This window comes from Narcine bancroftii, chromosome 1 (genome assembly GCF_036971445.1).
Source record: "Narcine bancroftii isolate sNarBan1 chromosome 1, sNarBan1.hap1, whole genome shotgun sequence".
Lineage (NCBI taxonomy): Eukaryota > Metazoa > Chordata > Chondrichthyes > Torpediniformes > Narcinidae > Narcine > Narcine bancroftii.
In genome coordinates, this window is record NC_091469.1 from 410,674,092 (window position 1) to 410,691,555 (window position 17,464).

Sequence of the window (17,464 nt, forward strand, 5' to 3'; positions counted from 1 at the left end):
CGTTTCCCCTAGCCCGTGCTCTGGTTTGTATCTCACTTAACCTCAGTGGAAAAAGTCTGCCTACATTTACTCTATCTATCCTACTCATAATTTTAAATACCTCTATCAAATCTCCCCTCATTCTTCTTCACTCCAGGAAATAAAGTCCTGCTTAACCTTTCTCTGTAAGAAGTCTGGGCAACATCCTAGTAAATCTTCTCGGCACTCTTTCTATCTCATTGATATCTTTCCTGTAGTTAGGCGACTATGAAGGTACTTATGAAGATTTATGAAGGCCAATATTTCAAAATCTCTCTTTACAACCACTTACCCGTGACTCTATTTTCAGGGAATTATGTATCTATATTCCCACATCCCTCTGTTAACTGCTCTCCTCAGTGACAGCATTTACCATGCATGACCTTTCTTGTTTTGTCCTTCCAAAATACAACACCTCACACGTATCTGCATTAAATTCCATCTGTCATTTTTCAGCCCATTTTTCCGTCTGGTACAGATTCCTCTGCAAACTTTGAAAATATTTTTCACTGTCCACAACACCTCCAATTTTACTGTCATCTGCAAATTAGTTGATCCGGTTTACCACATTAGTATCCAGATCATTGATATAGATGACAAACAACCATGGTCCCAATACTTATCCCTGAGGCACATCATTAGTCACACACCTCCACTCTAAGAAGCAATCATCTACCACCACTTTCTGGCTTCTCCTGTCCAGCCATTATCAAATCCAGTTTACTATTTCACCATAAATTCTGAGCATCTGAACCTTCCTGACAAACCTCCCAATGTGGGACCTTGTCAAAGGCCTTACTAAAGTCTAAGTAGACAACATCTACAGTCCTTGCTTCGTCAACTTTCAGGTAATCTCGAAATACTCTTTAAGATTGGTTAAACACGACCTATCACACACAAACGCCCTGGCTATCCAAATACTTGTGTATCCAATCTCTTCTAATACATTCCAATAATTTATCTACTACTGACTTCAGGCTCACTGGCCTATAATTTCCAGGGTTACTTTTGGAGCCTTTTTTAAACATTGGAATCACATAACTTATGCCATTCACAGGATGACTTTGACAGCTGATGAAGCCCTTGCCCCAGCTCACGAGCTGTTGATCCTCACAGAGGGTTATAGACTATTGCACATGAATGCTATTGACATTTATATGCAGTGTCCTCCATAATACTTGGACAGACACTTTTTCCATTATTTGCTCCTGTGCTCCACAGTTTTAAATTTGTAATCAAACAATTCACATGTAGTTAAAATAATGCATATTCCGGATTTTATTCAGGTTATTTGTTTGTTTGACCATTTCAGGGCACCATAATGTTTGGGATATTTGGCTTCACAGGTGTTTGTGAATACTCAGTCTGTTTAATTGCTTCATTGGTGCAGGTATAAGAGAACTAGGCTTAATTCTAAGCTTTTGATCACTTTTCGAGTCTGTATTTCCCATTTTTCAACATGAGGACCAGAGTTGTACCAATGAAAGCAAAAGAAGCCATTATGAGGCTGGAAAACAAGAATAAAACTGTAAGAGACATTACCTAAACCTTAGGATTACCAAAACCAACTATTTCGAACATAAAGAAGGAAAATGAGCTCAGTAATCATCAAGGGAATAGTCGGCAAAGGAAGTCCTCCACTCCTCATCATAATGAAAAAAATTCCCTAAATGCCTGTCTGATAGATCAGAAACATTCTTCAGGGGTCAGGTGAGAATGACTACTGTCTGCAGAAGACTTCATGATCAGAAATACAGAGACTACACTTCAAGATGGTACGTATTGGATCTTGGGCAGTTCCTTTACGCCTCCACACTTTGCTCTTGCCATCACTCTGATACAGGTTCATCTTGGTCTTATCTGTCCACAAGATATTTTTCTAGAATTCTACAGGCTCTTTTAAAAACTTCTTGGCAAACTGTAACCTGGCCATCCTTTCTGTGGCTTTCTGCAGCAGTGAAGTTGGTGATGAGGTTAGCACAACGCCTTTACAGTACCAGAGATCTGGACCAGCATTCGAATCCTGTGCCCCACTCCTATAAGGAGTTTATACATTCTCCCTGTGTCTGCGTGTGTTTTCCATGGGGGCTCCGGTTTCCTCCCACCATTCGAAACGTATTGAGGGTGTAGGTTAATGGGGTGTATATTGGTTGGCACGACTTGTGGGCCAAAATGGCCTGTTACCATGATGTATGTCTAAATTTTAAACTAATGGCTTGCATCATGCAGTGTGGCCTCTGTATTTCTTTTAATGAAGCATTCTATGGACAGTAGTCATATAGAGTGTTTCTGATCAGTCCAACATACGTTTGGGGATTTTCCGTCATTACAGTGAGGGTTCTGTCATCAGCAATGGAGATCTTCCTTGGAATACCAGTCCCTTTGTGACGACTGAGCTCACCAATACACTTTTTCTTCTTAATGATGTTCCAAACTGTTGGTTTTGGTAATCCAAGGTTTGGGTGATGTCTCTTAGGGTTTTATTCTTGCTTTTCACCCTCACAAACACCCATGATGCCAAATATACCAAATATTGTGATGCCTTGAAATGAAAAGACTATGTATACAAAGAGCTGTAATTTCTACATGATGAAACCAAAATGTTGAATAAAATCTGGAATGTGCACAATGATTACAAGGGAATTGTTTGATTACAAATTTCAAACTGTGGAACACAGTGGCAAATAAAGGGGGGGAAAAGTATCTTGGCCCCAAACCTTATGGAGGGCACCGTACATACACTGGGAATTGTAATGAAAAAAAAGAGTTACTGGTCTCCATTAACATTAAAAATGCAGCTGCAGTCAACTGCAGAAGACCAATAATGCCACCATCAACACTAGAAGCCAGAATTGCACAGGGATACTTGGGAAAGTCTTGGTTGGGGGTGAAGATTTGTTCTGTGGTCGTAATACTGTGGTTGCATTAAAGAAGCTCTGCCAGATGTTGAAGAAACTATGGATCTGCTGTCCTTTGCAAATGATTTCCAATCACATTAGCAAAATTAACATGATGCTGAATTAATCAGCAGGCTCACATCTTTGGCACGGGTTGGGGTTAGGATGCTTCACTGCACCCTCACTAGGAGAGGAGGATCGAACATTTATAGCTAACTGTGATTATTATTCTTAGCTACAGCATTGAGATTTTGACCAGCTCATAAACTCTACAACATCAGGATAGGATTCACAACTCTGTAATCTCAAAGAGTGTGGAATTTTGATTCCACCATAGGCATGTGTTGCTTTTAAAACCAGTCTGGAACCACCCTGTCAGCTCAGGCACACATTCCCCCAGCTGCCGACTTCCTTGAAGCTGCACTTCCTCCAAGAAGGGAACCCCAATGCTCAGCATTAAGCTCAAAACAGAATTTTAAAAAAATAAGGACACGCAGATTCAGATTCACTGAGGTATTTAAACAAACTATAACCCTTTAGTTTTGAGTTGCAGAGTTTAAATATGTTTTATATACATCAATCTTTTCAGAATAAAATTACTCTCATGGTTTCAGTTGGCTTCAGAAATAATCAGTTATAATTTAAAATATACAAAAAAAAAATCTCAATTTAGTTAATTTTATAAAATTTCAACAAAACACACAGGCAAAAAATGTATGTTGGCATTTATTTAGTATTAACCACATATAAGCTATTTTCCTTCTTAAATTAAGTTGATCTCTGATGCATCAAAACAGATATTTTTTCCCTGCATTCAGTGTTACCAAAGCACAAGAAGTTCTTCTGAAATGCAAAATCGGTTTTTACTGCAAAATGCTTTTAAAAGTTTTGTTCATCCACACTTTCATGTAGCTAATTATGAATAAAACCTCAACGATCCCAGCATTTTGCCAGATCTCCGGTTTTAATCCTAGATGTTCAATTATTGTCTTGGATCTCATGAATAAATCTCAGAGAGATAATGGGCATGATGCCACAAAGCGGGAGAGGGCAATTGAAAACCAATTTAAGACTACTCTCTCTGTGACCAGTAATAAAGTCAAGGTTTATGGAACCCAGAGTGGAATTCTTGATTTATTGGTTGCAAAATTAGGAGAGACAGTGCCAAAAAATTAAGGAAGGGTGAAGAGCAAATAATATTTTAAAGAAGAAGGAAAAACACAAAGCAAAAAACTGCAGATGCCAGAAATCTGAAGCAAACACAGAAAATGCTAGAAGCACACAACCAGGATCAATGCAGGGAAAAATATTTTGGGTCAGCATCCCTTCATCAGAACTGGAGAAGTGATAAGAACTAGATGCAGAGAAGGAACTATGGAGAGAATGGAGTGAGCGTTTGTAAAAAGATGAAAAACAGATTTGTCAAGGTAACAATTACTGTGAAAATCCAATAGCTAAAAACAGATGTTTTATATCTTGGGTATGAAATTGTCAGTCCTTTCAGCCAACCAGTTGTTGCCAAATGATTTTCCAACCTATAAAAAACTGTGTTTACTATCAAATCAAAGCAAAAGATATTTAATAAAACATTATAAATTTAATTTCAGTAACATCCACCAGATAGTGTGCAGAGTTTTCATAATTCTATTATATTAAAGATCTCTTTACTCTACATCTTCACATAACTACAAAGAAAAATTTTGATTACTTACTCAAAGATTTTTCCTAATTGATCAACATCTGAATTACCACGAAAGAGGACACTGGGGAAATAGAAACAAATTATTAGTCAAAATGAAATGTAATGATAATTCAGTTTTGTTTTCTGGGCAAAGACATCACCCATGTTGATACTGAGGATATTGTCAAACACAGTTTGGCAGGAAAACATTATTTGCAAGCTGTATATTAACACAAGGGAGGAAAGTCTAGCTACTGGATTCCTTGGCAACATTTTAACATGCTGTGTGATACACCCTTTCTCATCAAGAACCTATCAATCTCTGCTTTAAATATACAGTACCCAATGACTTGGCCTCCAGTCATCCACAGTTTTACCACCCTCTGGCTAAAAAACCTCCTCATCTTGGTTCTAAAGGGGTGTCCTTTTTTTTCCTGAGCTTGAGCCCTCTCCCATTACTGGAAACATTTTCTCTATAACCACTCTATCCAGCACTACACATGCTATTCATTTGTATGGATAATTTCAAGCATTCATAGTGGGATCTAAACGTATGTCCCAGGATGCCAAGTTGCACCTCATGATATCCTTGGATTTATGCCAGAACAGGCTTTCCCATGTGGGGTCCTGTCTGCACCAGACCTAGATCAGCTATGGGAACTTCTCAGGTTAGTTCCTTCAAGGTACATGTTTGCATTCACACAGTCTTCATCCTTCCAAGCTCAGATACATCACCAAACCGTCCCCCTTTAATCACTGATCATCCTTATTGATGCTGCCACCCAAATTGATTAGTAGTTTTATTACATCCCCCACCGATATCATGAATCCTGATAACTGATCTTACTGCCTGAACCCAGGGTTTGGTCTTGGCTCCTTAGCCTCCTCCCCTCTTCTGAGCCTAGTTCTTTAGCAGCCCATCACAAACCAGTTCTGCATCCAGACTTTACTGGCTTCCAGAGAAGAGGATTGAAAGCGTCAGGCCTGTTTGGTGGCATCTACTGCATCTTCCAGTGACATGGCCACAATTAAAACTTACATTTGTTTGCTTTAAATCACCTGAGTGCTTGTTATCTATCCTTATGCTTCACCACTTCATGCAACAAAAATTTGCCCTTAGGGAATCCACAAATCATTACCAAAAAATCAGAAATATAGAATAAAAAATAATTCTTATGAAATTTATTGAAATTATATAAATAAACAAATAGTGTTTTCAAATGCATTTTTTGACACATGGGCAGACGATGTGACTTTACATCATAGAAAATTGCAATATGAACCATTTTCACAAAAAATGACTTAATGCAGGGGGTGAACTGTGATGACAGAGGAACAATAAAGTATCCAAAATAATGCAGGCTTCAGGTTTAATTAGAAACTAACATTGCACATTTTGAGGGTGCTAGATTAGATTGAGGGTTTCATGCAGAGAATTTGAAGGTTGTAATCTGTTGATACACTTTATATCATGGCTGCAGACTCTTGGGCTCTCATGAATATTTTGACATTCTGATTTACATGGTAGCACTGTGTGAACTTTATCATCTTGTGCCAAAAAAAAGGATCAAAATACAGAAGGTAGATGAGTATTTGTTATTGTAATTAACCTTTATGAAGTACAAAAATAGCAATCTGCTGAAAGGTCATTAATGGGTTTCATTCTCCACAGATGATGTTTGATCTGGGGAGTATTTCCAGCATTCTCCAGCATCTCTTTTTTCCTTTCAAAGATAAAAGTGCTTGATTTTAATTGTGGCCACCTGGTATAAGGGATATGAGAACAGCAGCCAAAGTCTACGACAACTGATCCAGAGACAAAAGTTGAAATGCCACTGTGGCAGCTGGCCATCACAATCTAAGAAAGATCTATGGATCGGTGACTTTTTTTCCAGATATGACATCAGATTTAATACAATGTAATTCTTTGATGCTCACCATACCTTTTGCAAACCACTAATATTGGTGTCGAGTGGCCTAACCATTAGCTCTCAAAAGGGAAGTTGGAGGATGTTCAAATATGGTATACCATTTTTATCTTTATTTTTATGAGGTAGAAGGGTTAATAGTACTCTGCCAATTTATCAAAACTTCTCCACCTGTCATTCTCACTCCAGGACTGCAGAACCCGTAATCATCCTCTCCCTTGATCAATTTCATCACCAAAACTGCAGAGAATAAAGGGCATGATTTGCGATGGGCATGGATGATCTTGCAGATCACAATGTGTTTGGAACATGCAAGGAGTGTAAAATTAGTCTCTGTGTTCAACCATGAGTTGAAGGAGTCAGGAGAGACACCTTATCTCCAGACAAACAGAAATTGATATTTAATGCAAGGAAATGAAAGTTGAATTATGGCAAATTATTCTCATGCAGTACTGTTATTTCCAGCCATTGAATATATTTTAATGAAGAGAACAAATTATTTTTGTCATTAGTTATTTATATGAAGCAAACTATTAACCTATATAAACATAATACATTCATCTTCACAATAATCAAATACACAGTATAGTTTGAAAAAAAACTAAAGACTACTTACTCTATGCCCATGGCAGGCCACATTCATGCAACAGTAAAGAAGTCTATGAAGTTCATATATGCCAGCATTAAAAATAATTTACTTTGACATACACCTTTACAGCTATTTACATGAGTAAACTATTCTTCGGTGTTTAACATGATTATTATGAGATAGAAACTGGATAATGGAGTTTAAATTCAACAGGGAAATGGTAATAAAGCCTAATGTAGTGCAAATTAACCATTTAATTATCACAGCAACTATAGGTTTTAAATTTAACCTTCAGTGGAAATTGATCTAAAAATTAGAGAAATGTGAAATGGATTCTTTTCAGCTTTTGTCAACCTCGATTTATTGATAGTCTCCCATGATTTCTGACAAACCTTTAGACTTCATTTTCTTCACTTACCATTGCACATGAAACCTGACTTATGAGTGAATTTTTGATGGGGTTTCGACATAGTCCTCTAACCAAAGTCAAGTTCAGAGCTAATACTCAACCGACCTGGACATGCAGTTGGTCTCTGGCTTACAGCCTAACTGACTACATTACTGTCAGACATTTAGAAGGAAAATGTCAGAAAGGTTGTGTTTGTTGAGAAGATGAGAAGCAGGCAGTCCATGAAATAGGTGCATTGACACAGAGAAGAGGGAAATTTGTGAGTCCTTAATATAAAATTGGTACTTAGCTGTTTTAAAACAGAATCAAATGCAATTAATGCAGAATAAACATGAAAGAACAAGTCATCCCTTTTAGGTATTTTTGCTTGTCACAGGATGGTCAGTTACCTTGAAGTTATGACCAAATCAAGAATTTGAAAAGCAAACTATGTCAGTGATTAAAAACAGAAAATTCTGGGAACTCTCAGCAGGTTCCAACAGAATCTGTGGAAAGAGAAGCAGAGTTAATTCTTCAGGTCAAAGCCCCTTATCTTAGCAGTGCAAGCCTATTGTGTAGGTATGTCATGCAGCAATATCAGGGCACTAATGGACAATCAAAATATAGTATTTAGATAAATTATTTATCAGATAAAATAGAGCAAGGGCCTATTAAAAATGTTTCGAAAAATATAAAGGAGTAACCACAGTGAGAAATGAACACAAAAGTATGCAAGCTCTACAGTGATAAAAAAATGCTAATCTCAGATAGTGAAACCAGTTCTCTTTCTAAACCACTTCAAATTGCGACAAGCCAAAACAAGTACAGGGCCTAAGAATCTTAAGCAATTTTCTCACCAGTTAGGTTGTAGAACATTAATTAGAAACTTGCTGGGATTTATATTTTTCTTTCAAAATCAAGTCCAACTATAATTATCCACTGTATTCAATACCTGACAAAATAGTATAGATGTAACTACAAAGCTTAATCTCTAAAAAAAAAATCAGGCATTAAAATGCTGTTTATGAAGTATAGCATATGTACATGACCTATAATTTTAGTTTGTGTGAGTGATAAGGGCTGGGCAGAGTAACATGAGGTATTTTGGCCAAAGAAATTGGAAAGCTATTATTCATCATTAATAACAATAAAATAAAACTTCCCACTAGCCTTTAGGCAAGGTTGACATATTTAATTAATTAGTTGCTGTGTAATAGAAAGATCAGCATTTTTATAAAATATGTGGAATAAAAAGGTGGAATATTAATATTCCCAAAGAAATGCCAACTAATCAAAATTTATAATAAGTAGACACACATTTCTCCAAACTTGCTATTCTAACTTAACGTGCACTTATGCAGGGAATAAGCAGCCGATTATTTTGAAAGGTTGCAATGACTTCCATTCAACTAGTGTGAAGTATTGTATTCAATCTCTTTACCCACACATTGGCATAATCTTGGGGGCCAAAAATATTAACACAATTTCCCTTTGAACATTTTAAATCTTCTTATTTTGTCATGGTCAACTGAACATATTTTTATTTGTTTCCATTTAGTGTTCTGCAACTGAGAAAGTTGCCATGAAATTTGTGCAGAAAACTGACTGGGAAGAATCCAATAGAGTGCACATGCCTGGCTTGTTTTCAAAAATTCCCCCTATGATTGCTTACATCACACCTCAGAAAAACAAATTAAAAGATTGTTCACACTTAGAGCCATAGGACTGTTCTGGTAAAAATCTGCTGAGAGACATTGCAGTTTATGATTTGTCTTCACTGACTAATGTTGAGAGAACAGAAAAGGTGACTGAGGTTGGTGAAATGTATTCTTTGTACATTCCTGGCATAAGATCATTGCACATGTTGTACTGAAAGTTCCTTCACCTTAGGTCATGCACAGCTGCCTGTTGAGATAAACCTGACCCACTGGTCAACTAAGACAGAAAAGTCTAGTTGAATCTGAAGTCCACACTTTCAATTGTTCCACCCTTTTCCCTGAGTGACCCTGTTATAAATGAGATCATTTTTGGCACAATGCCTTGTTGTGCCACTAATGTGGAATGGAGAAACTAGGACCAGAGGGCATAGCTTCAAAATAAAAAGACGTCCCTTTAGAACAGAGATGAAAAGAAATTTATTTAGCCAGAGCGTGGTGAATCTGACAAATTAATTGCCACAGATTCTGTGGAGGCCAAGTCATTAGGTCAGAGTTAGAGTGGAGGTTGATAGGTCCTTGGTTAGTAAAGCTGTCACAGAAGGCAGAAAAGGTGGTTGAGAGGAAAAATACATGGGAGAAAAGAACTCAAAAAGACTGACGATTCAGGCGAAGACATTGGGGTACTACATTCTGCAATAATTCAAGTTGGTTTTGCCACTGGAGTGTGATACCGGATTGTGTTGGATGTGGTGTAGCTGGAACTAGCAGTAAGTGGCTGACACATTTAAAGGCTGAAACCCTCTTCCACAATTCTGAAAGTACTTTCAGGTAGTAGTAATAATTTGAGGTGAAAGAGCTTCCTAGATTGCTAAAACACATAGATAAGATTGTGCATAAGGCTTGTGTTTCCTCATGATCCAAACAAGAGCAGGTCACATGGCTCCTCAACAGCAAAGGATTCTTTGAACATCAGCAAGAACTGACTGGGGAAACAAATGAAACTGGACATGCTGGAACCTGCATTGAAAACAGAAATACTAAAAATAAACTCAGACAGTTGAGTACCATCTCTGAGAAAAGAAAGCAGGTAATGGTTAGGGTTGAAGAACTGAGAATGAAAAAAAAAGCATGGATAGGCAGAAGCAGGATAGAGGGAGGAAGAGAAGGGGACAAATACTCTGCACAATGGCTTAGCCACCCGATGATCTTGTTGAATACTTAAATCTGATGAAGAAGTAGTATGAGTTGGATTTGCTTCAGGAAGAGTACCTCACTAAAATCTGCCATCTGCTGCAGACACAATGGAACACCAGGACACTGAAGGATGGGACTGATCATGATCTGAAAATGGAATGGGGTGTATTGACTGCATAAGATGATGGTTTGAACAATTCCTGCATGTTGTGCAAGAATCAACAGGAAAATATTTCAGGATCTATCAGACTTACATTACTCCTTGAATTCTAAAATCAGAATTTTTTGTGCTACTAAGTATTTTAAACGATTAAATAAAATGTCACGTGTTTCCCAGAGGCTTTTTGAAAGGTCCAAAGATCTAGAAAGAGTAAATTGCTGAAGATACTTGATAATATAGCAGCCCGCTAACTGGAACTCGACCCGGTACACAAAATGGCTGACGAACACAGTGACCGCGCAGACCAATGACCTTCGTCCCAGGTGACCACACCTGCACGGAGGAAAACAATGAGTGACAGTGAGAATGCTGCCCAATCGGAGATCAGCACTGCCATGACGTCACTCCTGCCATCAGCAGAGGGGAGAGAGTATAAGCACAGCTGCCAGTGCATTAAATCAGTCTTTGACTTCAACTCCTTGTGTCTGTGTCTTCTTTCTACATTTCACAGTAGTGTGCACACTAAATTGGTGACCTCGGCAGATCCAACTGGCAGTTGGATCTGAAGATGACGGATGAAACAGCTCTTCACACCATTTCGTTGAAGCTGCCAACTTTCTGGGCATTGCAGCCACATATGTGCTTTGAACAGGCTGAGGCCCAATTCCACCTCTGACAGATCAATGCCAATGACACCGCTATTACTACGTAGTGAGCTTGCTCAACCAGGACACGGCAGCAAGGGCTGTCGATTTCTTGTGGCAGCTTCTGGAGAAAGGCAAATATAATACCCTCAAGAAGCTATTAACCTGCACTTTTGGGCTCTCACGTGGCAAGAGCCCCGCCCAATTGTTGTATATGAATGGTTCAGGCAACAGGGTCCATCTGCCCTCGTGAGCGAGATGCTCACCCTTGCTGAGGCACACGGGCCTTCCCTTCTCTTCGAGCAGATTTTCCTGGAACCCAAGGATATCTGACTCTTGCTCATCTAGGGATTTGTGCTATGGAAAGCAAAGATCGCTAGGTCCCGAACACAGCTGGCAACAAGGTTACAGCAAACAGAGAGGCAAGTGGACTCAGAACCCAACAGCATTGCTACTATCACCAATGATGGGGTGTGAGGGCCCGTCAATGCCGCCCATGCTGCATGTTTCAGGGAAACTACATGGTCAACCATCGTTCATGGCTGTGGCAATTGGCCAATGTTGACAGTCTCCTCCAGGTGTGGGACTCTGACACCAGTGCCGAAATAAATGTCCTTCTCTCCTCCCCCCCACCCCGGCCTATGATATCCAAAACGGCAAACCAGGCCTAGCACTGATGGTTGCCAACAGCACCATCATATGAATGCTTGGCACCCGCACCGTCTCCTTCCACTTTGGCAGCAACCGGTTCACGTGGACATTCATGATTGTGGCAGTGACACAACCACTCCTGGGAGTGCTTGCTGGTGGACCTTAAAAGTGCAGAGTTTGGTGAATGCCAGGACTTTTCAAACCTTGTCCCTGGAGGAAGCAAAGTTACCTGCCCCCCACAACAACTCTGTTATGCTATCTGACAATGTATTTATGGGGATCCTGGCAGAGTTCCCTTCAATCATGGTGCCAGTTTTCCACCGCCGAACTGAAGCATGAGTTAAAGCACCATATCCTTGCTGAGGGCCCCCCATTCCATACCAGGGCACGCCGCCTTCTCCCCTGAGCTCACCCTCGCGATGAGAGAGTTTTTTAAAAAAAATGGAAGAGCTGGGGATAGTGCAGTGCCCCTGGGCCTCCTCCCTACACAAGGTATTGAAAACAGCAGGAGCCCCCCGCACCTGACAGGTACCCCATGCCCCACACCCAAAACTTTACAGCTAACTTACAAGGGGGCACGGGTATTTTCAAAAGTCAACCTCATCTGGGGTATCATCAGATCCCAATCTATCTCTATGACATCCATAAAACGGCTATCATTACACATTTTGGGCTCTTTGATTTCCTAAGAATACCCTTTGGACAAGAAACGCAGCTCAGATCTTCCAGAGGATGATGGATGCGGTGGGTCAGGATCTCCCATTCACGTTCATCCATTGGGACGATAGTCTCATCGCCAGGTGCAATAACACAGAGTACACGGCCCACCTGAAGCAACTGTGCACCCGGCTGCAGAAACTTCATCTAACTATAAACCCTGCTAAGTGCCAGTTTGGTTTGGAAATGATCAACTTCCTGCAGTATCAAATCAAAAGACACGAATAGAGGCCATTTTGCAAAGCATTTTGCCATGCCCTGCACAGTGAAGGGGGGTCACAAGAATGCACTGGTATGATTTAACTATTATCACAGCTCCATACCAGCAGCGGCTCGCATCAGGCGCCCCTTTTCATGCTCATGGAAGGGAAGGGTAAGGACATTACCTGGGACAATGAGCCCTTGGAGATGTTCCAAAAGGCCAAAGATGCATTAGCCAATGCCACTATTCTGATACACCTCAGGCCAGAGATGCCAACTGACTCTCACAGTAGATGCCTCCAGCACAGCGGTAGGGGGTGTACTGGAGCAATTCATCGAAGGGCAATGGCAGCCCCTGTTCTTCTTTAGCAGGCACTTCCAGCCATTTAAACTCAAATACAGTGCCTTTAACTGGGAGTGAGGCACTTCTGGTATTTTCTGGAAGGGAGGCAATTCAGGTCTTCACGGACCACGAACTGTTAACCTTTGCCTTCCACAAAGTGTCTGACCTGTGGTCGGCCAGGCAGCAGTGACAACCTCTCATACATGTCTGAGTTCACCATGGACATCCAACGCATCGTGGGTAAGACCAATGTGATGGCCGACGCACTGTCCAACCCTGCGATCAAGTCTGTCCAGGCTCTGTCCCAGGGAATAGATTATTCCACCCTAGCCAGAGCACAGCAGGAGGAACCTGAGATCCCAGCTTACAGAATGGCAGTTTCCGGCCTCAGGCTGGAGGATGTCGCCATCGGTCCTGGTAACCAGACGTTCCTCTCCACCTGCAAAACCCGCCCCATTGTGCCGGCAGCATGGAGGCAGCAGGTCTTCGACACGATGCGCAACCTGGCCTTCTGTTAAAATGGTGGCCTGTAGGTTCGTCTGGCTCAGCCTTTGGAAACAGGACAGTAAGTGCATGCTCTGCCAGGCATTCAAAGTATTGACGCACATTAAGGTGCCCACCCCCAGACTTCCGAGCCTGCATGACATTGGTACAGCCACATCCATATTAACATTTTTAAGGCCGCTGCCAGTCTCTCATGGGCATGACCTCTTCTCACCATGACTGACCACTCCATGAGGTGGCTGGAGGTGGCTCCACTGGCTGATACAACCACCAGGGCACTGATTAACACCTGAGTATTGAGGTTCGGAGTCCCGGGGCATATGAGCTTCAATAGAGATACACAATTCACTTTAGGACTCTGGCCGGTGCTGGCCAAGTTGCTGGGAACCCAGCTCCATCCTCAGGCCAACGGGTTGGTGGAGCATTTCCACAGGCACCTAAAGGTGGCTTGGCTCAAGGGGCTGAACTTGCACAGATGAGTTACTCTGTGTCCTCCTGGGGATCTGCACTGTGCCGAAAGAGGACATCAACACCTCAACAGCCGAGATGGTATTCAGTGCGCGGTTGGTGATACCGGGGGAGTTCTTGGCTGCCACCAAGGACCCAGAGAACCCCACGGCTTCATTGACTAAGCTGAAGGAAAAACTGGGCACTCTTGCACTTCTGCATGGCCAAGTGAAAGCCGATGTCCCCAAAGACTTACAGACCTGTGAGTACATTTTCGTTCAGACGGGGGTACATCGAACACCTCTGCCGTATAATGTAATCAGACACAAAAGGTTGACATGTGCTGGATATCGGCAGTAAGGAAGAGACTTTCACTATCAACTGCCTCAAATTAGCAAACTTGGACATTAGCAGCCTCCGTGACGTACAGGTAGGTTACAGAAAGCAGTGAACACCACTCCAATCACCACACTCGGGGGAGGGGATGGAGTAGCGGCCCAAAAACTGGGGCATGACCCAGTACACAAGATGTCCTGCGAATGCGGTGACTGCGCAGACCTCGCGAGTGCCAATGACCTTCATCCCAGGGGACCACCTGCATGGCAGAAAACAATGAGCAACAGTGGGAACTGCTGACGTGACGTCACTCCTGTTGTCAGCAGCGGAGAGAGAATAGAAGCAGAGATGCCAGTGCAATAAACCAGTCTTGACTCTTCATGTGTTTGTGTGTGTGACTTCTTTCCACACTTTGCGATAGCGCGCACGCTACAAATAACATCCACAGCCAACAATAGACATGAAAATGCGATGGACAATTTTAGACACCTGGATCAATATTAGTCTCTTTCCCTCACCTACTGTAGCACCAGAGGAGGTTAACAAGTTATTCAAGACCACAACTGATAAAGCATCTGGTGGGACACAGAAGGCAGTTAGATGGACATCTGACCAGATCTGGGGAAAGGAGTTTGGAGTTGGGCCTACATTGTGATTTTCTTTTTTTTTGTAATTCTTTATTTATCGCACTATGAACCATATCAACCAATATATTTACAGATGCATCTCTTTAAATATTCACAGTGATATTTCTCTATTTTTTTCCCCGATCCCTCTCTTTCCCCTTCCCACCCCCCTCAAAAACAGAAAATATTGAACATATAAATACAATAAAACAATATCTTTATACAAAAGGAATACAAACAAAAAAGACATATCATCTACTTATACACATTAAATCTGATCGTGTTTATCTTCTTATCATTTTAGGTGGTGGTGGTCCAAGGCTTGCTCTTTTCCGTTATGTTTCATATATGGCTCCCAGGTTTTTTCAAACATTGTAACTTTGTCTTTTAAATTATATGTGATTTTATTTCCAATGGGATACACTAATTATTTTACATTAATGTTTATAGTCATATAGTCCAACGTGGCCATCTTGTATCTTTATTTTTACTTCTTTTCTGCCTCTTCACCACCTCCATCCCCTTTTTTGCATTACTGTTTTTTTAAGTTTTCCCTTTTAATCTCAATATATGACAATGCACTTAAGAGATAAAATACCCCAACAATCCCCACAAGCATAACCCTTTAACCCCAAATGAACCTCCTGTCTCCTGTCTTGCAAATGTTCAGCAAATTCTTGGGCTTTCTTTAGGTCCGAGAAGAGTCTACTCCATTCCCCAGGAATGAGTACTGCTGGATGTCTTAATATAAAGTTATAACTTTTCTTCCATAAGATTGTTTTTGCCGTGTTGAATTCCTTCCTCTTCTTTAAAAGTTTGACGCTTATGTCCGGGTAAAAAAAATATTTTTTGTCCCTTATATTCCAACGTCTTCTCTAACCTTCTTTCTTGCCTGCTCCAGTATGTTTGCTCTTGTCGTATATCTTAGAAGTTTTACCAATATGGATCTCGGTTTTTTGATGTGGTGGCTGTTTCTGTACTAGTGCTCTATGCGCCCTTTTGATTTCTATTTCTTCATGTGAATCTGTCATTTCCAACACCTTCGGGATCCATCCTTTTATAAATTCCTTCATATCTGACCCTTTTTTGCCTTCTTTCAGGCCCACTATTGTTTCACCTATTGTAGTTTTCCAATTTGTCAATTTTTTGTGACAATAAATCTTGTCTCTATTTTTTTTCGCTCTCTTCCAACTTCCCTCTTAAATCATTTATCTCCATTTCTACAGGCTTCTCATTCCTCCACATTTTCTACTCTTTTCCCTATTTCAGTCATGACCAACTCTAAGCTTTGCATTCTGTCTTCAGCTCTTTTTATTTTTCTTCTGATTGAACTAAATTCTAATGATAGCCATTCTTTTAATGACCTCATTTGTTCTTCAAAAAAGGCTTTATCTAAATTTTGTCCTATTTTACCTTTTTCTTTCCTTTGAAATTCTTGGTCTTCTTCCTGCTCTTCTTCTGTGTCTGTGTCATCTTCTTCTCTTCTCTGTATCTGGGTATCTTCATCCTTCTCTGGTGAGCTGTTTCTGTATCCTTGCTGGGCCTCCAGCTGCTGTGTCTCCTGCTGTTGTGCCTCCTGCTGCAGGTCGACCCGTTGTTGGACCTCCTGCTGCAGGTTGACCCGCTGCTGGGCCTCCTGCTGCAGGTCATCCCCCTGCTGGTCGCCCTGTTGGGGCTCACCCTCTTCCAGCCCTTCATTCTCTTTCTCACCACTCTTCTTTTCTTCTTTCTTGCTTACTTCCCCCAGCTGAACGCTCCGATAGTGGGCATCTCTCAGCCGGCCGCTCTGCAGCCAGCTGCACCCCAGCTGAGCCCCCTCCCACCGGCATTAACCTTTTCTTTTACTAGCACACTGCGCCTGCGCAACTCTTCACGCATGTGCAGTTGCGCCCCTCTTCTTGGCTCTGAGAGCCATTTTTGAAGTCCGCCGGACGGGAGGACACTGCTCCTTTGGGGACTCAACAACATTGGAGATTGGCCACTCCTCTTCGCGGTGGAACTCTGCTCTGATATGCAGGTAAGGACTTCTTCTTTCTTCTCCAGTGATTTTCCTTCTTCCCTTTTCTCTGTTATTCTTACTTTTTCTCTTTTGGGTGCCATCTCTGTTCCTTCTCTGTAACTTTATCTTTCTCTTCCTGTAGTTTATGTTTATTGAGCTCTATTTTTTCAAACTTTTTCTTTTCTCTGGAGAGGGCTGGTTCCACGCGACTTCCATCACGTGACTTCCCCTCACTGTGATTTTCGAGGTTGTCAGTGACTAGGGGGTATCAGAACACTGGGGTTAGGAGAAATTAAGTGGTAGAACCATGGGTTACTTGAGGTTGGGACCAGCAGTGATTAGGATTTTGAGACTAAATCTCTTCTTAAATGCACAGCGTCTTATGGCAAACATAAATTCACTAGACTAAAGTAATCTCTTGTGGCAGAAAACTACATCAAATCAATGAATAATCTAGCCAGGCTAGAGAATATATGAAAAATC

General features: G+C 41.1%; 1 protein-coding gene across 9 annotated transcripts in view; it reads right to left on the reverse strand.

Moving 5' to 3' along the window:
• cdk6 (cyclin dependent kinase 6) overlaps positions 1 to 17,464 on the reverse strand; it is a 233,423-nt gene that overhangs the window by 14,393 nt on the left and 201,566 nt on the right. For all 9 annotated transcript variants that reach the window (XM_069913951.1, XM_069913952.1, XM_069913950.1 and 6 more), the window contains one exon: positions 4,628 to 4,678. In XM_069913951.1, the coding sequence (XP_069770052.1) occupies positions 4,628 to 4,678 (51 nt within the window). The remainder of the gene's footprint in view (positions 1 to 4,627; positions 4,679 to 17,464) is intronic.